A 17,464-nucleotide genomic window follows, 5' to 3' on the forward strand; every position below is an offset into this window, starting at 1 on the left:
ATTTTCATAATATAATTTCTAGAACAGTAGATTATCTTGTCTGAAGATTGTAATAATTTCCGATCTTCCCTCAAGGAAACAATGAAGCAAACACTAGAACTCTTCCAGATCCAAACTGGTAAAAATCAAAAGACGTCAAAATCTAAGAAACTCTGCAAAACCATGGGAGGTAGAGAGAAACTTTACACAACATCTAACATTTCTATTATCACTAAATTGTTGCTCCTAATGAGTATTGAACTTACAACCCATGGGAGATTGTCAACTAAGATTTTAACCACCTGCGGGTGAATACAATTTCAAAAGATTCTTGACCATTTGACAATGAATATTCGTATACCTTTGTAGATGTCGTGCTCGAACCTAGGATTTAGGATAACAACAATCACTTAATCACTAAATTTTCTTGGTTCGTACAAATAATAATAAATAGGGAATCCTTTTATCATAAATTATCAAGCACAGATGCTAAGTTAGAAACGCAATCCAAATTATTTATCTGTGAGGTTAAGGCTTTCAGTTGGCTGTAGGCCTCCGTTGTCTCCGGCTGCATTAGCATATTGGACCAAAAACAATGTAACTGATGTCTAACTTCAATCCAGCTGCACCCTGGTTGCTTCTCTGCTTCAGTGTCATTCATCGATAACCTTGTTTTTTCAACCTCATCCCAACTACCAGCCTCGGCTTGCATGTTTGACAACAACACAAAGTTCGAAGTTTTATCAGGTTCGAATTCCGAAAGCTGCTTAGCTGCAATATTACCAAGCTTCAAATTCCCATGTGTCTTACAAACAGCCAGCAATGCACCCCTTATTCTGGCATTTTCCCTGATCTTCAATCCCCTCACCACTTAAAAGGCTTCGTATAACATTCCGACACAGCCTAACATATCGACAACGCAAGCATAGTGTTCAACCGAAGGTTCTATAGAGTAAATATCAGTCATGTGTTTAAACAATTTTAAACCCTGATCAACAAGGCCAATGTGACAACAACCTGATAAAACCCCAATGAAGGTGATATGATCAGGGCGTACTCCTTTTAACACCATTTGTTGAAAGAGTTGAACCGCTTCTTTTCCATAACCATTACAAGCATACCCATCAATCAGAGAATTCCAAGAAATAACATCAACTTCTTCGAGATAATCGAATATGAGTTGAGAAGATAAGATCCTTCCACATTTAGCATACATGATGATAAGGCATTCCCTACAAACAGATCATTTAAATGACCACTCTTCAATACCTTAACATGCACCTGCTTTCCAACTTGCAAAGCCGCTAGATTGACACATGCACTTAGTCCACATGCAAGAGTTGAATGATCGGGTATTATTCCTTCACATGCCATCAGTTTGAAACTATTCAATGCATACATTGATAATCCAATCTGCAAGAAACCTGATATCAATGAATTCCAAGAGACTACATTCTTTATCTTCATTTCCTCGAATATCTTAACCGCTTTGTCCATTTCTCCAGTTTTAGCATAACCAATGATCATGGTGTTCCAAGTGACCAAATCCTTATTTTCCATCTCCTTAAATAGATCAAACACCTTATCCGTTCTTCCCATCTGTGCATACCTGCAATCATGGTGTTCCAACAAACAATATCTCTACCAGCAATCTCATTAAAAAACTGACAAGCTTCATCCATTCTTTTATTCTTAATGTATCCAGAAAGCATTGCAGTTTGCGCCGCAATATTCTAGTTGGGCATCTGATTCAGTATTTCCCTTGCCTTACCAAGCTGGCCAACGTGAACATAACCATCAATCATTGTGATCCATGAAACTGAATCCCTGTTCGGTATCTCCCTAAACAACCTCGCAGCCTCCTCAATTTGGTAATCCCTTCAAATAAGCACTAATCATATCATTCCAAGAAACAACATTCTTACTCTCCATCTGATCAAACAATCTCCTTGCTTCCAATATCTTACCACTTCGTGCAAGCCCACATAACATTGTAACCCCGGAAACAACATTCGGATATGGAATCTTCTGGAATAACTCCCAAGCAGAATCCAAATCACCAACCTCAATAAACCAATCGACCATCAAATTCCATGAAACAACATCCCTCATCGCCATTCCCTCGAAAAACTCCCTCCCCAAATGCATTTCCCCATTCCGGGTATAACAGGATAACATCGAATTCCACGAAATAACATTCCTTAGTGGCATTTCGTCAAACAATTTCTTTGCCTTAGCAACTCTTCCTTTCTGACCATACCATTGGACCATAACGTTCCAAAAAGCCGCATCACGCCTACCAGGAAATAAATCAAACAGTTCTCTAGCCTTTTCAAGCTCCCCATTACGTGCAAAACAAGTCATCATCAGAGTCCAAGAGAATTTGTCTCTTTTGGGCATTTCAACGAACACAGTGTAAGTAACCAGCAATCATCGTGTCCCAAGAAACTAGGTTCCTATGAGGCATGTTGTCGTACAGGCGACGTACATCGTTGATTTTGCCAAGCTGAAATCATGGAGTTGTAAGTTACAGTGTTTTTATGGGTCATTTGGGAGAAAAGTTTGACGGCTTCCTCGATTTTACCAGATTTTCCCAACTGGGTAATCTTGGTGTTTTGGGTGAAGACATGGCTGGTTTGCTCACCAATTAATTTCAAGTTATTTTTCATCTTCTCATCGCTAAAAATAAATTTTGGGCCGGCTTGATTAGAGGGATAAATTGTCAAGCTGGGTTTAGCAATTCAACCTTTGGGACGCGAAATACCTCCAATTTGTTAATGTCGTATTTTAATATTTCTTGAAGATGAAAATAGTTCATAAAAAAATCAATAAACACAATAATTTTAACCGAGTCTTTTCCGAAAATGAGCATTTTCTTAATACTTCAAAAAAGTGTTCATTTTTTTCAATTACGTTAATTTTAACAAAGGGTAAATTACACTCATGTAACTAAACTTTTATATTGCTAGCACTTTGATCATAAAATCGAAAAAATAAAACTTTCATTGAAATTACACTCATGGTCACTAAGCATCAATAACAATAAGACAAAGTGATAACACAATAAGAATACATAAACAAAATCAGAAAAATAAATACAAGATTAAACTGAAAATCAAGCTAACTTCTAACAAATATTAACTATTAAACCCAAGTCCAGTAATAAGCACGTACTAATCTAATATACATTTATTGATGGCAGATGAAATAAGCTTCCATAAATATATTGATCATTTGTAGTAAAGTGTTTCAATTAGTAAAAACCCAAGTCCTTCAGATATTCGATCAGTAGGTAGAAACCAAATAAACGACAACCAGGTCACGCTAAACATAAAAAATACTTACTTCGGCTAAACTAAACCCGAATTTTATCACAACTCATCTTTGCTTTCTGTAGATTCTCCCATGAGTTCTTCAAGTGAGAATTCATCCTCTTCAATGATTTCTCCATCTTTACCATCCCATGGTTCTGTCTTCACGATCTCCGGTTTCCCCTCCAATGGTAGATTTCCCTTGCCTCCGCGCCCTGCTTCCTTCACAAACTCCCTGACATGGATAAAATGTTTGCATATTCTAAGATTTTCTTTTAGCTCATTCGTGAAAGGTGGCATTCAGCGCAAAGTTGGAAAAGAAACACTTACGTGATCTGCTCGAGCTCAAATGCACTTTTGAGTGGAGCATATGCCCCTTTCTTGATGTTCAAGGCTACAAGAGCTGGATAACCGTATCCGCCAACACCTACTCGTGTTTCAAGATCTGGTTGCTTACCAGCAGCAGCCCATACATAGCTATAGGAGATGAAATTGGTCATCAGAACAGAACGCACGCGTATATATAAAACAAGATCGAGAGAGAATTAACTTGCATGTAAGGATTTCTTTTAAATTTCTCTGCAACTGACAAGAGCATCTCCAAGTACTTGTTCCTTCCTTCAGCCTTGGAGTCTAGAATGTCGGGTAAGAAAGCAACGAAGCATATGGCAGCCGAACCACATTTCTCCTCCATTACATCCTATAGTGAATAGATTGTACCTTTCAGTAAGCAACTATATAGTTCTGAAAAGAATGAACTGTTCCTGAATCACGAGTGTGAGACTTTACTGGGCCAGTCAGCTCTGTCACTTCAGCAGGTCCGACATTTGTTTCAAGCTGCTCTAGAGCAAATGATTCAATGGCAGAGGCAGTCCTAGCTCCCTCATAAGGAATTGGGCTATCTTTGTCGGCACCAAATACTAAGATGGTAGGGAACCCTTGCACATTGAACCTGCTCATGAGAGACTGCAAAGCCACACCCCATTATTAAAACAACAATATAGAAACAAATACATTGAAAGCTTCCTATGACAAAATAAATAATTATTTTTATCATTTTCCCAATCTGAAATCGTCCAAAATAAGGAAGCACCTTTATTGGTTCTAATTAGATTTCATAGAGTAGTATCTGGGTATGAATATATTCTCAGAAGGCAGATGCATTGGCATATCAAGTTTAAGCAACATTAATGGAAAGGTTCAACTTCGTAGATTTCTGACTCCTAAGTTGTAAACAAGTCAACAAGAATTGCAGCAATTCCACGTAAAATTTTATTTGGGTAATTACCTTCTCAGAATCACAGTCAACATGACCAAGCTTCACCTTTCCCTTCAGGCCATTAGCAGCCTTCTTCCACTCAGGAGCAAGTTTTTTACAGTGTCCACACCTTCAAGGAAGTATATATGTGGTATTAATCAGCCACAATTAGGAGATAATAACTAGAAACTTACTATGTTAGGAAACATACATTTTGTGCAAAATTTTATGTAACATAGATTATTGCATTGTGATCGATTTAATCTCATCAATCTCATATGATATCTTTGCATAAGGGGTATATATATTCTATATCAAAATTTACAACTCTAGAAATATATACAGAACATATTAATTGTTTTATCTGTTGGACCTTGGCCTTCAGTAAGTTCAACATCATATGTTAATAAAAGCATTTAAAATATCTCGCACAATTACTATCTTCCAATAAAAATGGCTGTCCCTTTTTCCCATATATATGGGGTAAGGGGGAGGTAAGATAGTAGGCTACCCCCAACACCAGGTTGAGAGCAGCTTCCGTAAGAGACCTCCGAACGATCCCACGACCTCAAGGTTAAGAACCTTGTGCTCTACCAACTGAGCTGGATGGTCATTTCACTATCTTCCAATAAAAAGGTCACAAAATCATTCTGTTGAATTAATTTAAAAATAATCTTCCAAAACATCACACACACAGAGGCACAAAATCAATAGTTTCACAAAAAAAAAATCATGGAACTTTGAATATTTGGTTTCGTATTCATAAAAAAGATCCTATTGTATGCCTAAAAGTAATCTATTATAAGTTTCACGCGTGTGAAGTACAATGATACTATTGATGCACCATTTCTTGACGAGCACACTAGACTAATCGTTAAAGATTTAAAGCATGCTTACCAAGGAGCGAAAAACTCCACAACCCAAAGTTCTTTACTTTTTATAATCAATTCATCAAAGTTGCGGGAATTCAATTCTACGGATGCACTAGGCTCAGATTTCTCACTTGATCCTCCAGAAGCTTTCCCATCCAAACGGTCTTTCAAAATGGCCTTTACCTAAGTTCAAAATAATCAAGTCCATGAAAGAATGTTAAATAGTAGAATAAACTTGACATACTTGAATTGCCTTCTAAATTTTACAAACTGCCTTAAAATTGGGTTAGGAGGGCCAAAACATAATGAAACAAACTAATTCTTTTGTTGAAGAAACTGGTTTCACTGGTTCTCAATTTCCAGCTCTTTTTTTTGTTTTACTGAATCTAGCTGATTTACCAACCGGTTCCTGATTCAATCGCTTGACCCGGCTAGTCTGATCCATTTTTTTAATTACCTCTTAAAGTGAATCTATGAACTAATGCATGTCAATTATCACCAAAGAAGGAATGAATCATCTTAACATGGTAACAAATGCAATTGTTGATTACAACATCATCCACCCAGAATTTATGATCTAATAAAATCAAGATTCTTCAATCAATCAACATACTGTAACAAACCTGCTTGAGGGCAAACTCTGCAATAGGCTTGACATCCCTAGCGCCCTGATAATCTACAGGAGGCTTTCCAGGGGCAAACACCTTTATTGTAGGAAATCCTCTAATCCCGTATTCCTGTGTAGCAAACAGAAGAAAGTTTTTAAAAGCACAGAAAATAAAAGTGAACAAAAGAATTTCAAGCCAGATGCAAGATATTATGAGTAACTGACAATCCCATTAAAATGCAACAAAGACTAGAAGTTTAGACAGCACAAGGAAATGTATGCAAACTATTATTGCTTGTTGAAGAACAAACAACACACCAACAATATAGAACCTAGACTACATCTCAGAGTTAAGGAAAAGGCGTGTTGGATATATTTGAACTCCCCAAACCTGAGCAAGGGACTGGTGGGCATCAGCATCAAGGGCTGCAACAGTAGCAACACCTTTCAAGACATTGGCAGCTTTCTCCCATATAGGGGTTAAAGCTTGGCAATGGCCACACCAAGGTGCGAAGAACTCGACCAAAACAACTCCGTTTGAATTTAAAACCTGTCATAATTCAAAAATCACAGTGAATAACCTATTCTCCTTGAAAATCTTTCACTCTTTCCCTTAAAAAATTACTAATAAATAAGAAAAAGTCAGATTCAAGGAAAAGGTGTTTCATAATGCATTGGAAATGCTATGCTACATTTGTATCCCCACTATGGAGTTTAATCATTCAGTAATAAATCAAGTAAATTGAAATCATTGCTTAAACCCAATCAAAATAGTAAGAAACAGAAAACTTCAATGCCATTAAAACTCTTTAAATCATTCATCTAAGCTTGAGAAATGACCTAATTCATAATTTAATTATTAAAATTAATACCTCAAAATCAAAATAAAATAAAGGCCTTTAATAACAAAGTATAGCTTTTTAAGGTAAATATAATAAAATATAGTTAAGAAACAAAAAACCTAAAGGACTAACTTATTTCTAATTGCATTAAATTTCTTTAATTGTGATCCAACAAAGCGATGCATTACATTTAAATTAACAGAAATTTATATCCTCCTTATTCATTTCAATTCCTTTCCTAGAAATTTTCGTTTCTACTCAAGGGAGGTTTACCTTGGACTTGAAATTAGAAGGAGTGAGCTGAAGCACGGGCGACAACGGTCCGTAAAGAGCGTTAGAGACGGTGAAGAATGCGAAGAGAAATGATAAAGCTATTAGCGACGGAGATCGTGATCCACGCATTTTCTTCTATTAAATTTCCGTCACTTTAGGGAATTCGTTATTTTCCTATATCGGCCAGATTGAATCTCTCTGTCGGGGAAGAAGCCTCTGAATAGACAGTGTAGACTAGAAAAACCCCTTCCTCTTCAGAGGAAGCTACGTGTGGTAGCCAATGAGATTTGACCACGTCAGTTCGCCACGTTGTAAGTAATCGGGAAGAAAATTCTTATTTATTGGACTAGGTCAGGAGGATGTGGGACATAGAAATTACCAAGCTTTCAACAACTATTAGTGACACGTGTGCAATTCTCCACTTTCTTTCTTTATTGAGTAAATTACAGCCACGACTATTGAAATATGGGATGATTCTATTTTGACCATTGATTCTTTAATTTTATCAATCAGATCATTTAATTATTTAAATATTATCACTCAAGTTAATTACCATTAACATTTGAGGGAAGAGCTGATGTAGAAGTTAAAAAATTGGTATAATTATGGATGTTTAAAAATATCCGACCCATTGACCCATCAACTCGAACCTAAAAAAGTTGGATAATTCTATAAAAAAATTACCGACTGAGTCGGGTACTCGACTCGTAATTTTTTTGGGAAGTTGGGCCAAGTATGACCGAATTTTTTTAATAATCGGATACCTAATCTAATCCGGTAATTTTAATATATATATATATATAGTTTAAATTATATTTTTATTTTAGGTTTCTTAATATTTTTACCTTAAAATTAAATTTATATCCCCAAATTTTTTTTAGATTTGTATTATGTACTTGTAAGTTTTAAAATTTTCAAAAAAATTATTATTAATTTTTCAATATAAGATTAAAAAAATCACGATCGATATTGATATTTTTAATGTTCTTTTGGAAATAAAATTATATATATATATATATATCCAAATATTATTTATCCTTAAAACTAACTTGAAATCATTAATTTTTGTGTAGATTGTATATTATGAACTTTTAAATTTTTATGTATTTCTTATGTGATTTTTTTAAAAATAAATTAAAAAATATAAAGATATATATGAATCGGGTACCCTTGACCCGAAAATACAGGTACCCGATCACCTGGTTTCCGAACTTAATAGGCCGGGTCACATGCCGACAAATATACTACCCGAAGAATCGGGTACCCCGATTTTAAACACCCTAAATATAATTATACATTTGATCCTCATTTCTTAACATTCAATTAATTTTATCATAAATTTAATTTATTAAGTTTAATTCTCCAATTAGGAGTATCACCCTAAATATATTTCTGACTTGATTTTTGTCATTTATTTAACTTCTGTTTTATTTTAGTTTCCTTTTTCTTCACATGTAATTGATAAATAATGTTCTTTCCATGCAAGTTTAAATTATAATGAATTTTCCATTACTTATTTTCTTTCCATATTACTATCATTGTAATGCATTAAATATGTTTACGAACATATACATATATACTTTATATTCATATTATATTAGGTATATATATATATATATAAGGTAATGTGTTTTCTCATTAATTCTTATTTCAATTCATAGATATTAAATATTTATTTTAAAAAGAATACATTTTTAAGTACGTTCGTGTTTCTCTTTTTATATTCTACACCTTTATATTATATGCAAACTAGTGTATTCGTGAAATGTATGGTATATAATGTTTATACATTATAATGTTGCGTGTATCCATGTATTTGCTTTATACTTTTGTATGTTTGTGCTTACTTACTGTGTAAATATGTATGCAGGTGCGTGTGAACCACTGTTTATATATGCCACATTATATGCTATAATATTTAAATACCTTACACACTAGTCTTGTTTTATAGTGTTTATTATATAAATTTGGATGTATGTACGTTTTGTTATTTATATTATTGGTTGGTTCACAATTGGTTGAATCGATTAGGATTGTTATTAGAATCTCTAATTTAGGTTAAATGTAACACCCCCAACCCATATCTGACCCGAATACGAGTCTGAGGTGTCACATTGACTTTTCAAACTTTGACTCTTGACAAAAATTCAAGGAAAATTTAAAACCTTCATCAACATAAAAGCGGTTTATTTACATAAAATAACCAAAACAACTAAAATCGATCAGAGCATTTATAACTGACACTTTACTTTACATGCCAACATACTATACACGACAAAATACATACTTTATCAGTTACTTTTGATCTGATCTTCTGGCAGTGCTGCTGTTATTGCCACTTCTATTTCTATTCTTCTCGATTCTTGGTACCTACGTGTAAATCACTTACACGCTAAGTCATAGACTTAGTGAGGCATAACATAAATATATGTATACGCATGTATAGCAATGAATTTGTGAACATGTTTCCTTACCATTGATCATGACATCTTAACTTGCATATATTTATTATACTATAACATATATGATGATAGTATGCACATATACGATATATATTTTTATGTTGATTTCGCTTTAATTTATCTTTGGATTGTCCATGTACATTATTGAGAACAAAGGTATGTGAGTACATAGAGATTGTGCACTATGCTGTCACCACAGTTCGTATAATTCCCTCAAGGGGCACTGCATATTTGTCCCGAATGACCATTATGTCCCGAAGGACCACTGATTGTTCCGAAAAACCACTATGTCCCGAAGGACCATTGTATATGTCCCGAAGGACCACTGTATATGTCCCGAAGGACCACTCCTTAAGAACCATATACATAATACAATAGACCAAATAAGTGTACCAAAGTACCACATATATGTTCCACAAAATTACATATATGCCCCGAAGGACCATGTAGAACCCTCGACTCTTGGCATGCCAATTATACCTACAGCTCTCATATTAACTCACATAGGCTTAAATATGAATACATTTCTCATTTTCATATCTTCTCATCACTTTTCATATAAACATGTATTTCACTTCATATACACACATGTGATCACTTTCATTATTTCACATACCTGGATTGATCCTCTACAATTTCATTCTTTCATATAATATCATAGTAAAGTATAAATGAACTATACATGAAATCACTGTATTCAATATATATATGTGGATGCATGTACATGAATATGAAATCAGGAATTCAACTATAAGAGATAGACTTATCGCAAGTCTTGTCTCCATACAATTCTATCCAGTATGGGCACTCACCTTAGCCTTGCTTTGACTCAATTCTAATCTCTCGATTGTTCCGGAACGAGATTACGTTCTAAATCTACATAGTAATACATGATACATATCAGTATACTAATGATATATTCTAAACTATCACTCCTTAGGCTAAAAAGAAAGCAATTTTTATCTTTTAATGAAGGTATGCATAGATGCACTACACCATGTATCGATGCATCCCTTGACGGGTGCATCGATGCACTATCTATGCATCGGTCATAAATCCCATTCGAAGTTTGTATTTTAAGTAGGTGCATCGATGCACTCCTCATCGATGCACTAATTGCATTCGATGTTCAATTATTTGATAGTGTATCGATAACATTGAATGTGCATCGATGCACACAACCCATAATTTGTATTTTAAGCTCAAAAATCATCAATTCTTCACTCAATTATTCTATTTAAACCCTTATCATGTCATTAAACCCAACCATCATTACTTAAACCAACTTATATCCATGAAAATCATCTTTAACCTCAAAATCCTATCCCTCATATGTGATTCAAGAATCATACTCAAATTTCAATATGTTCTAAATACAATTATAACACTTCATATTCCTTAATTAGCATGATGACAAGTCAAGTTTATCTTCAATTCAACTTATCAACTCTTTTCCATAAATTCATTTAAAATCCATTTTCTTTAATTTCTTATAACTTCTTCATCTTGTACTTTAAAACAAATTAAGCTTTCCTTAAGCTTAATTAGCATCTAAGGATCAAAACCAGACTTAAATTTCAGCAAACCATTAGCTTTTAAAAGATCTCACCTTTGTTTAGCCTTCTTCACGTGTGGAGAAAGAAGAGAAGAAGAGAACTCTGGAACCTTGTTTTTCCTTCTTCTCTTCCACGTGGAGTTAATATATAAATATCTATTCTTTAATTATTTCCCATGCAAATTACCATTTTATCCTTCTATTCCTTCTTCCTTGCAATTTAACCCTATACCAATTACAATACTATTCAATTATTATGCTTTAGTCACCAAATTCTGAAGTTTTACAATTTAGTCACTAACCCGGTATTGAAGCTTTTACATTAAATTTCACTTTAGTCCCTTAATTTAAGAAATAATTCGATTTGGTCTCCGCATTAAAATGTTCGAGTGTCCAAATTGATTATTCGACTCGATAATTGGTTAAAACCGATTATGATTGATATTAGAGCCCACATTTTTAGGTTTAGTCCTATAAATCTTTAAATTTCATAAATTGACACTTTTATGACATTTCTTTGACATTGGTATTCGACTTTATGACATTTCTTTGACTAAGGAAGGCAACTGTGTATCTCCTTCAAAAATCACACCCCTATTACCATTCCTCCATCTATCGAGTTTTGAAGCCTCCGAAATTACATATCCTCAATAATTCCTCGAAACTTTTAGAGTTTCATATCTTTTAGATAGTTACAATTCTTGACGTAATTAGGGTTGTGAACGAGTTGAGTCGAGCTTGAGTATTGTGAAGCTCGACTTAACTCGAAATCTCTGAAATGGAGGTCGACTCAAACTCGAAATCATGAACTAAAGCTCGTAAAAGCTAAAAAAAACTCGAAATGAAAAAAAAAATCTTAAAGTTAACTCGATTGAAGCCTCAAACTTAAACATGAACCTTAAATACAATAAAATCTTATACTACAATTTTTTATAAAAAATCAACACATAAATATTAATATTATTAATAATTTATTTTTTAAAAAATAAGATCTTAATATATTATATTTTTGAGCTGCTCACGAGTTTTTCGAGTCTAGTATCAAGTAGCTCAATTCAGCTTGTTAAGAACTCGAGTCGAGCTTGAGCTCGAGTCGAGTCCATTTGAGTCGATTATTTATCGAGATTTAACCGAGTCGATTTTGAGTAGCTCGGAATTTATCTTGTCTCATTTATAACCCTAGACGTAACCAATAATATGCTCACATGATCTACAATCTAATATATTACCTATAACTAGTCATTATCATCTTAAGTCTCATACTAACGCTAAAGGTTGATATAGAGTCACCATGCAAGATTGATAAGGAGACTCTCTTAGATTAGGGGCTCAACTTTCCTATTGTTCGTCATCTCTCTTACACACTGGTCGAGCCAGTAGCTATTGAGGGGTGCCAATTGACACACCAAAAATTTTCTAATTTTCTTATATATATATGTAATATAAAATTAAGAAAATGACACCTCTAAAAAAATTTGACACCATATATATTAAGGGCGTTCATTCATTTAATTCAGTCACCGATCAAAATAAAATTTTATTAATTGAATTAATTGAGTTTTTCTTTAACCGTTAACCGAATCGAATTGAATAAAATTCAATTAACTCGACCGATGACCGAATTAATCAAATTTTTAATATATTTCTTAATTTTATTGATTTAAATTTAATATAGATATTTTTTATTTGGGTCAAAATTTAATTAGGTTTTGATAATTTAATGGATCTAGTGTGATTAAAAAATAATTGGGTCTTAATTCTTAATAGATTTTAGCTTAAAATATGTATTTAATAAATATATATTATAATATCATATTTAATATTTTTGTCTAATTTTATTAATTCAGTTAATTAATTGATTTTGAATAGAATTAACCGTTAAATATTGAAAAAGAAGTTAATTGTTCCTCGATCGAACTAATTTAGTGGCCGGTTTTTTTAACCGAGTTAACGTAGTTAGGTCGATAAATTCAATTAAAATCGAAAAATGAACACCCTAGTATGTATGTATATTTTTTAAATTATTGTTTTAATAGCTTTGTAATAGGCTTAACTCTTATGTTAGTTTAACTATATTTTACATTAATTTATCGAACTTTAATGAAATATATTAATTTTATATGACTTTATTTAGATATCATAATTTAAAATTATGATACCGTATTATAAAATTCCTAATTCTACTCCGGCTCCTACAACCCACTAAATCATTTATCACGATTCTTCGTTTAAATCAAAAGAATTGAATCGCTAAAATAAGACTGCCAGAGAGCATTTCTTTCAATCAACAATGCATAGACTTATACACTGAAGTGTATCAAATATTGATGCAAAAGGAAAATAAAGAAGTGATTGAAGTGTTCTTATAGTTATAGGTTATAGCGTTGATCCGCTTCCAATGCGTGTAAAACTCCCCCCTCAACCTGGAATAATATTTCCATGAATCTCCAGCAAAACCCAAAAATTAAATAACAAACAATCAAACAAATAAAAGGGTCTGAAATTTAGAAGATATCGAGAATATCGAGAATGGAGCGATTGCAAACAGGGCAGGAGCCACGGTTGAGCCACACTTCCCTGGAGCAAACCCTGCAAAAGGTGTGCCCACATGGAATAAATGCCGCTCCTTTCTTCCTCTCCATGCACACGCAGCACATCCAATCCCTCCTCCCTTCATCACCGTCATTCTCCTGATCATTCCTTTTCGTCTTCTGTTGTGTCCAATCTACCCTCCGTTTCTTCAATCAATCTCCTCAACGTCTTTACCTGATCCGTCGGACTGGGTCCCACGTTGTCGTTGTCTCCCCGCAAATTACGCTCAGCTGCCAGCGCCATTGCCAAGTTCATCCCTGTGGCTGATGTGATGGTGGGCATCGCTTGATTCTGCCGTCGTTGTCGGCGGCCAACCAACAGCGGGACGGTGGCACTGTTAACGGCGTTGAATCTGGAAGTGAGTTGTTGCGTTGGAGGCGTTTGTTCCTCTTCATCGAGGATAGAAATGGTTGAAATTCTGGGTCTGGGATTCCAGGTGGCTCCGCAGCAACCCATGGCCATGGACTTCAAGCCCAGCCTCTGTTTCAGATGCTTCCACTTGGTTATCCTTCTCTCAATCACTATGCTCTCCATTTCTTCCCTTGCTTTTACGTATTCCTACATGAATTTATATTATATTATGCATGAACAACTAAAGGAAACATTAAAAGATGCATTCAAAATAAACTTGGCATGCAGCAAATCAGGAATAAAAGAATGAGAAACAAGAAGAAGAGGAAGAAGCAAAACCTGAAAGTAGCAACGAAATGGAGTGGAGTGGAGTTGAATGGAAACTAAATGGAATATAAAAGAGAAGGATGGAGAATGAAGAGTATGTATGGAGTTATAGCGGGGTATATGGGTTAAGTCTCGCGGGATACCCGTTTAACACGCGATTCGTGCGGGTTTTGGACATCAAAAATTGAAGTTTGTTTAAAATACGGGATTTTTAGCCCGGATCATTAAATCCGCGAATTTAATGGGTATAACCGCGGATAGTCCGCGAAACCCGCAATAATCCGCTTAATTTAAAATTTATAAAATTTTAAAGAAAATAAACTTAAAAAATTTTATAGAAAAAGAAAATAAATTACTTATAAGTATGATGTTACTTATAACCATTGTAGTTTTTAAATTTATTAGGGCATTTGTCATAATTCTATCGCTGCTTGATATTTTTTTTCATTTATAATGTATCAAATTATTTTCATTTTAAAAAATAAAAATTAAAATATTTATATAATATTTTAGTCTTATAAAATTTACATCATTATTACTTTGGTATTTAAATATTTTTTTATTTAATTTTGATATTTATTTTTTTTCATGAAGTACGTTATCAATTTCGTTCTTTAATTATAAAAAGTCACGTGATATTCTAATAATATATCACACGACACATAATATTTGGATTAAAAATAAGAAAGAAAAGTAAAAAAAAATTGAAAACATACTTTTCAACTTTTAAAGGTTTTTACAAAAGAAAATTTGTTAAATTTATATAATGTTTGACTTTGTTGAATTTTTCTGTTTGAATTTCTGCTTCCAGACAATTATGTGTCTTCATATTATAGCATTGAATAATCGTGTTTTATAAAAGTATAATGTGGTTATTATTTTTATTTGTTTTTCAATTTGGTGATATAAGTGAATATTGTTTTTTTTAATTTGAGTTGAAGTAATTATATCGTTATATATATATATATATATATTAATGATTAAAAAATATTATTTTATAATCATTTCCGGCTATTTAAAATAAATTTTAAATATTATTTATTTTTTAACGGTGCTACATTCCTTTTTCAAGTTACTGGATCATTTTTAAAGGTGTAACAAGTTAGAACATTTTTTTATTGCATATAAAATATTTAAAATTATTTTTATTTAACGGGCCACCAGTAAGCCCGTTTAACCCACGAGTTAAATAGATGAACCGCGGGCCTTAAAATTCAAATCCGTTTATAATTACGGATTTTTTAAATCGCTTCATTTAAATCCATACCGTCAAAATCTACGAACTTAACGAACGGATAGTCCGTATACCCGCCTCTATATGGAGTTGTGTTGATGAATGATAATCAATGATTAGAATTCAGAAAAATTGAAAAGAAAATTTGCACCCTTTGAAATGATAAGCCCAACGCCCTTCTCTCTCTTCTCTTTTTCACTCAAATTATTGCTAAACTTAAGGTGTTTTAAATGCCTAGATTAATCCATGTGAAATAGGACACTATCGAGATGAAAGTATGCATATATATAATTTTTTTAATAGTATGATGATTATAATATAATATTTATTCATAATTTTTATAATTAATCTATAACGTACACACATCTTATAGATATAATTATTTAAATTCAAAATTTTTAAGAAAAACATCACACACCCTGCATATATATATATATTATTATTTTATGAAATATATTTTATATATACTGTAACAAAGATATGTTATATTATAAAATTAGATAAACTACATAAAATAGTTATTTATCTTTTATATTTGTACACGTTTCTCACCATATTTTAAAAAATAAATTTTAATTACTTCCGATATTGTTTTATTAAGTTTTAGTCATTGTAACTTTAATTGCCGTTATTTTGACAATGTGGCATATCGGTAAAAATATTTACTTTTGATTTAACCTTTAAATTTCAAATAAAGTATTAATTATGAATTTTTGTAAATTGAAAACAGTTTCAGGGAGAAATCCTTTTTCTAGATATATATTTTTATTCAAACAGTGAACCCTGTTCGTAAGTTTCTTGTTATTCATCTTCCCCACGGTGGATTACATTGTTCGACTTTCCCCAATAACCTCTTCCTACACCAAAACCATGCACCCATCATCTAAAAAATGCACATTACACAAAAACATGTCCAAAACACATCAATTAATTTTTGATTTAGGGTTATTTGTATTTGCTAATTATGATACACTCAATTGGTCACTATTCAACTTTACAAAGGGCGCATGTTAGTGAAGAAAGTTGTAATAATTAATACTTTATTACTATCAAATAATAAAAAGAAGACATGCGATATAAGCAGTGCAAAGAACATCTATACATATATATATATATAAAAGTGATGAATGGGACACCATTTTATATTTTCTATGATCAAAGTAAAAAAAAAAGCCTTGAAATCCGGACAATATAAGTTAGGTACTCCACCAGTACATAGGGATAGGGTAAGCTTGTAAACTAACCGAACGCACACAAACGGATATATGTTCATGTTCATTCATTTAATAAATAAATGAACACAAACACAAACAAACAAAAATTTTGTTGTTCATGTTCGCTCATTAAGGAATATAGCTTGTTCATGTTCGTTCATTTAAATGATAAACAAACACAAACGAACATAAACGGAAACAATAAACGAACATAAACGAACAACATAAACACACAAAAAAAACTTATTCGAACACAACAAATGAATGTAAAAAAAGTAAACAACAAGAATAACAACTTAAAATTCATTAATATAACCTGCAACTTTAGAGTTAATTTGTTCGAATACAACAAAAACATACATAAATCATAAATAAGCTATATGAACATAATAAAATCTTAAAGTTAATTTGTTCAACAAAACAATCTTCTTAAAATCCAAACAACTTTAATAATCTTCGTAACATATTCAACTTGCCCTCTGTTCGAACATAAATGAACAAACATAAACGAACATATAATCGAACGTTCACGAGCGTAAATGAACGAACGAGCCAATTGTTCGTGTTCGTTCATTTAATTAAACGAA

The 17,464-nt window shown here is 32.8% G+C and overlaps 2 protein-coding genes and 1 pseudogene across 2 annotated transcripts; all 3 read right to left on the bottom strand.

Annotated features, from left to right (window-relative positions):
- Window positions 1-419: 419 nt before the first annotated feature.
- Window positions 420-2,725, bottom strand: LOC120133297 (annotated as a pseudogene).
- Window positions 2,726-3,182: 457 nt separating this feature from the next.
- On the bottom strand, window positions 3,183-7,321 carry LOC120133305 (protein disulfide-isomerase like 2-2-like). The gene is made up of 9 exons (XM_039149914.1): window positions 7,143-7,321; window positions 6,419-6,577; window positions 6,044-6,157; window positions 5,446-5,603; window positions 4,579-4,678; window positions 4,080-4,256; window positions 3,845-3,990; window positions 3,621-3,767; window positions 3,183-3,525 (listed from the first exon to the last, which is right to left on the bottom strand). Exons 1-9 carry the CDS (start codon window positions 7,269-7,271, stop codon window positions 3,351-3,353), a joined length of 1,305 nt encoding a protein of 434 aa, XP_039005845.1. The 5' UTR covers window positions 7,272-7,321; the 3' UTR covers window positions 3,183-3,350.
- Window positions 7,322-13,576: 6,255 nt separating this feature from the next.
- On the bottom strand, window positions 13,577-14,486 carry LOC120133315 (zinc-binding protein A33-like). The gene is given in 3 exon segments (XM_039149924.1): window positions 13,577-13,886; window positions 13,888-14,309; window positions 14,442-14,486. Coding segments are annotated over 2 exon segments (621 nt in total). The 5' UTR covers window positions 14,286-14,309; window positions 14,442-14,486; the 3' UTR covers window positions 13,577-13,663.
- Window positions 14,487-17,464: the final 2,978 nt, after the last annotated feature.

Source organism: Hibiscus syriacus, unplaced genomic scaffold (assembly GCF_006381635.1).
Source record: "Hibiscus syriacus cultivar Baekdansim isolate YM2019G1 unplaced genomic scaffold, ASM638163v2 tig00001732_pilon, whole genome shotgun sequence".
Lineage (NCBI taxonomy): Eukaryota > Viridiplantae > Streptophyta > Magnoliopsida > Malvales > Malvaceae > Hibiscus > Hibiscus syriacus.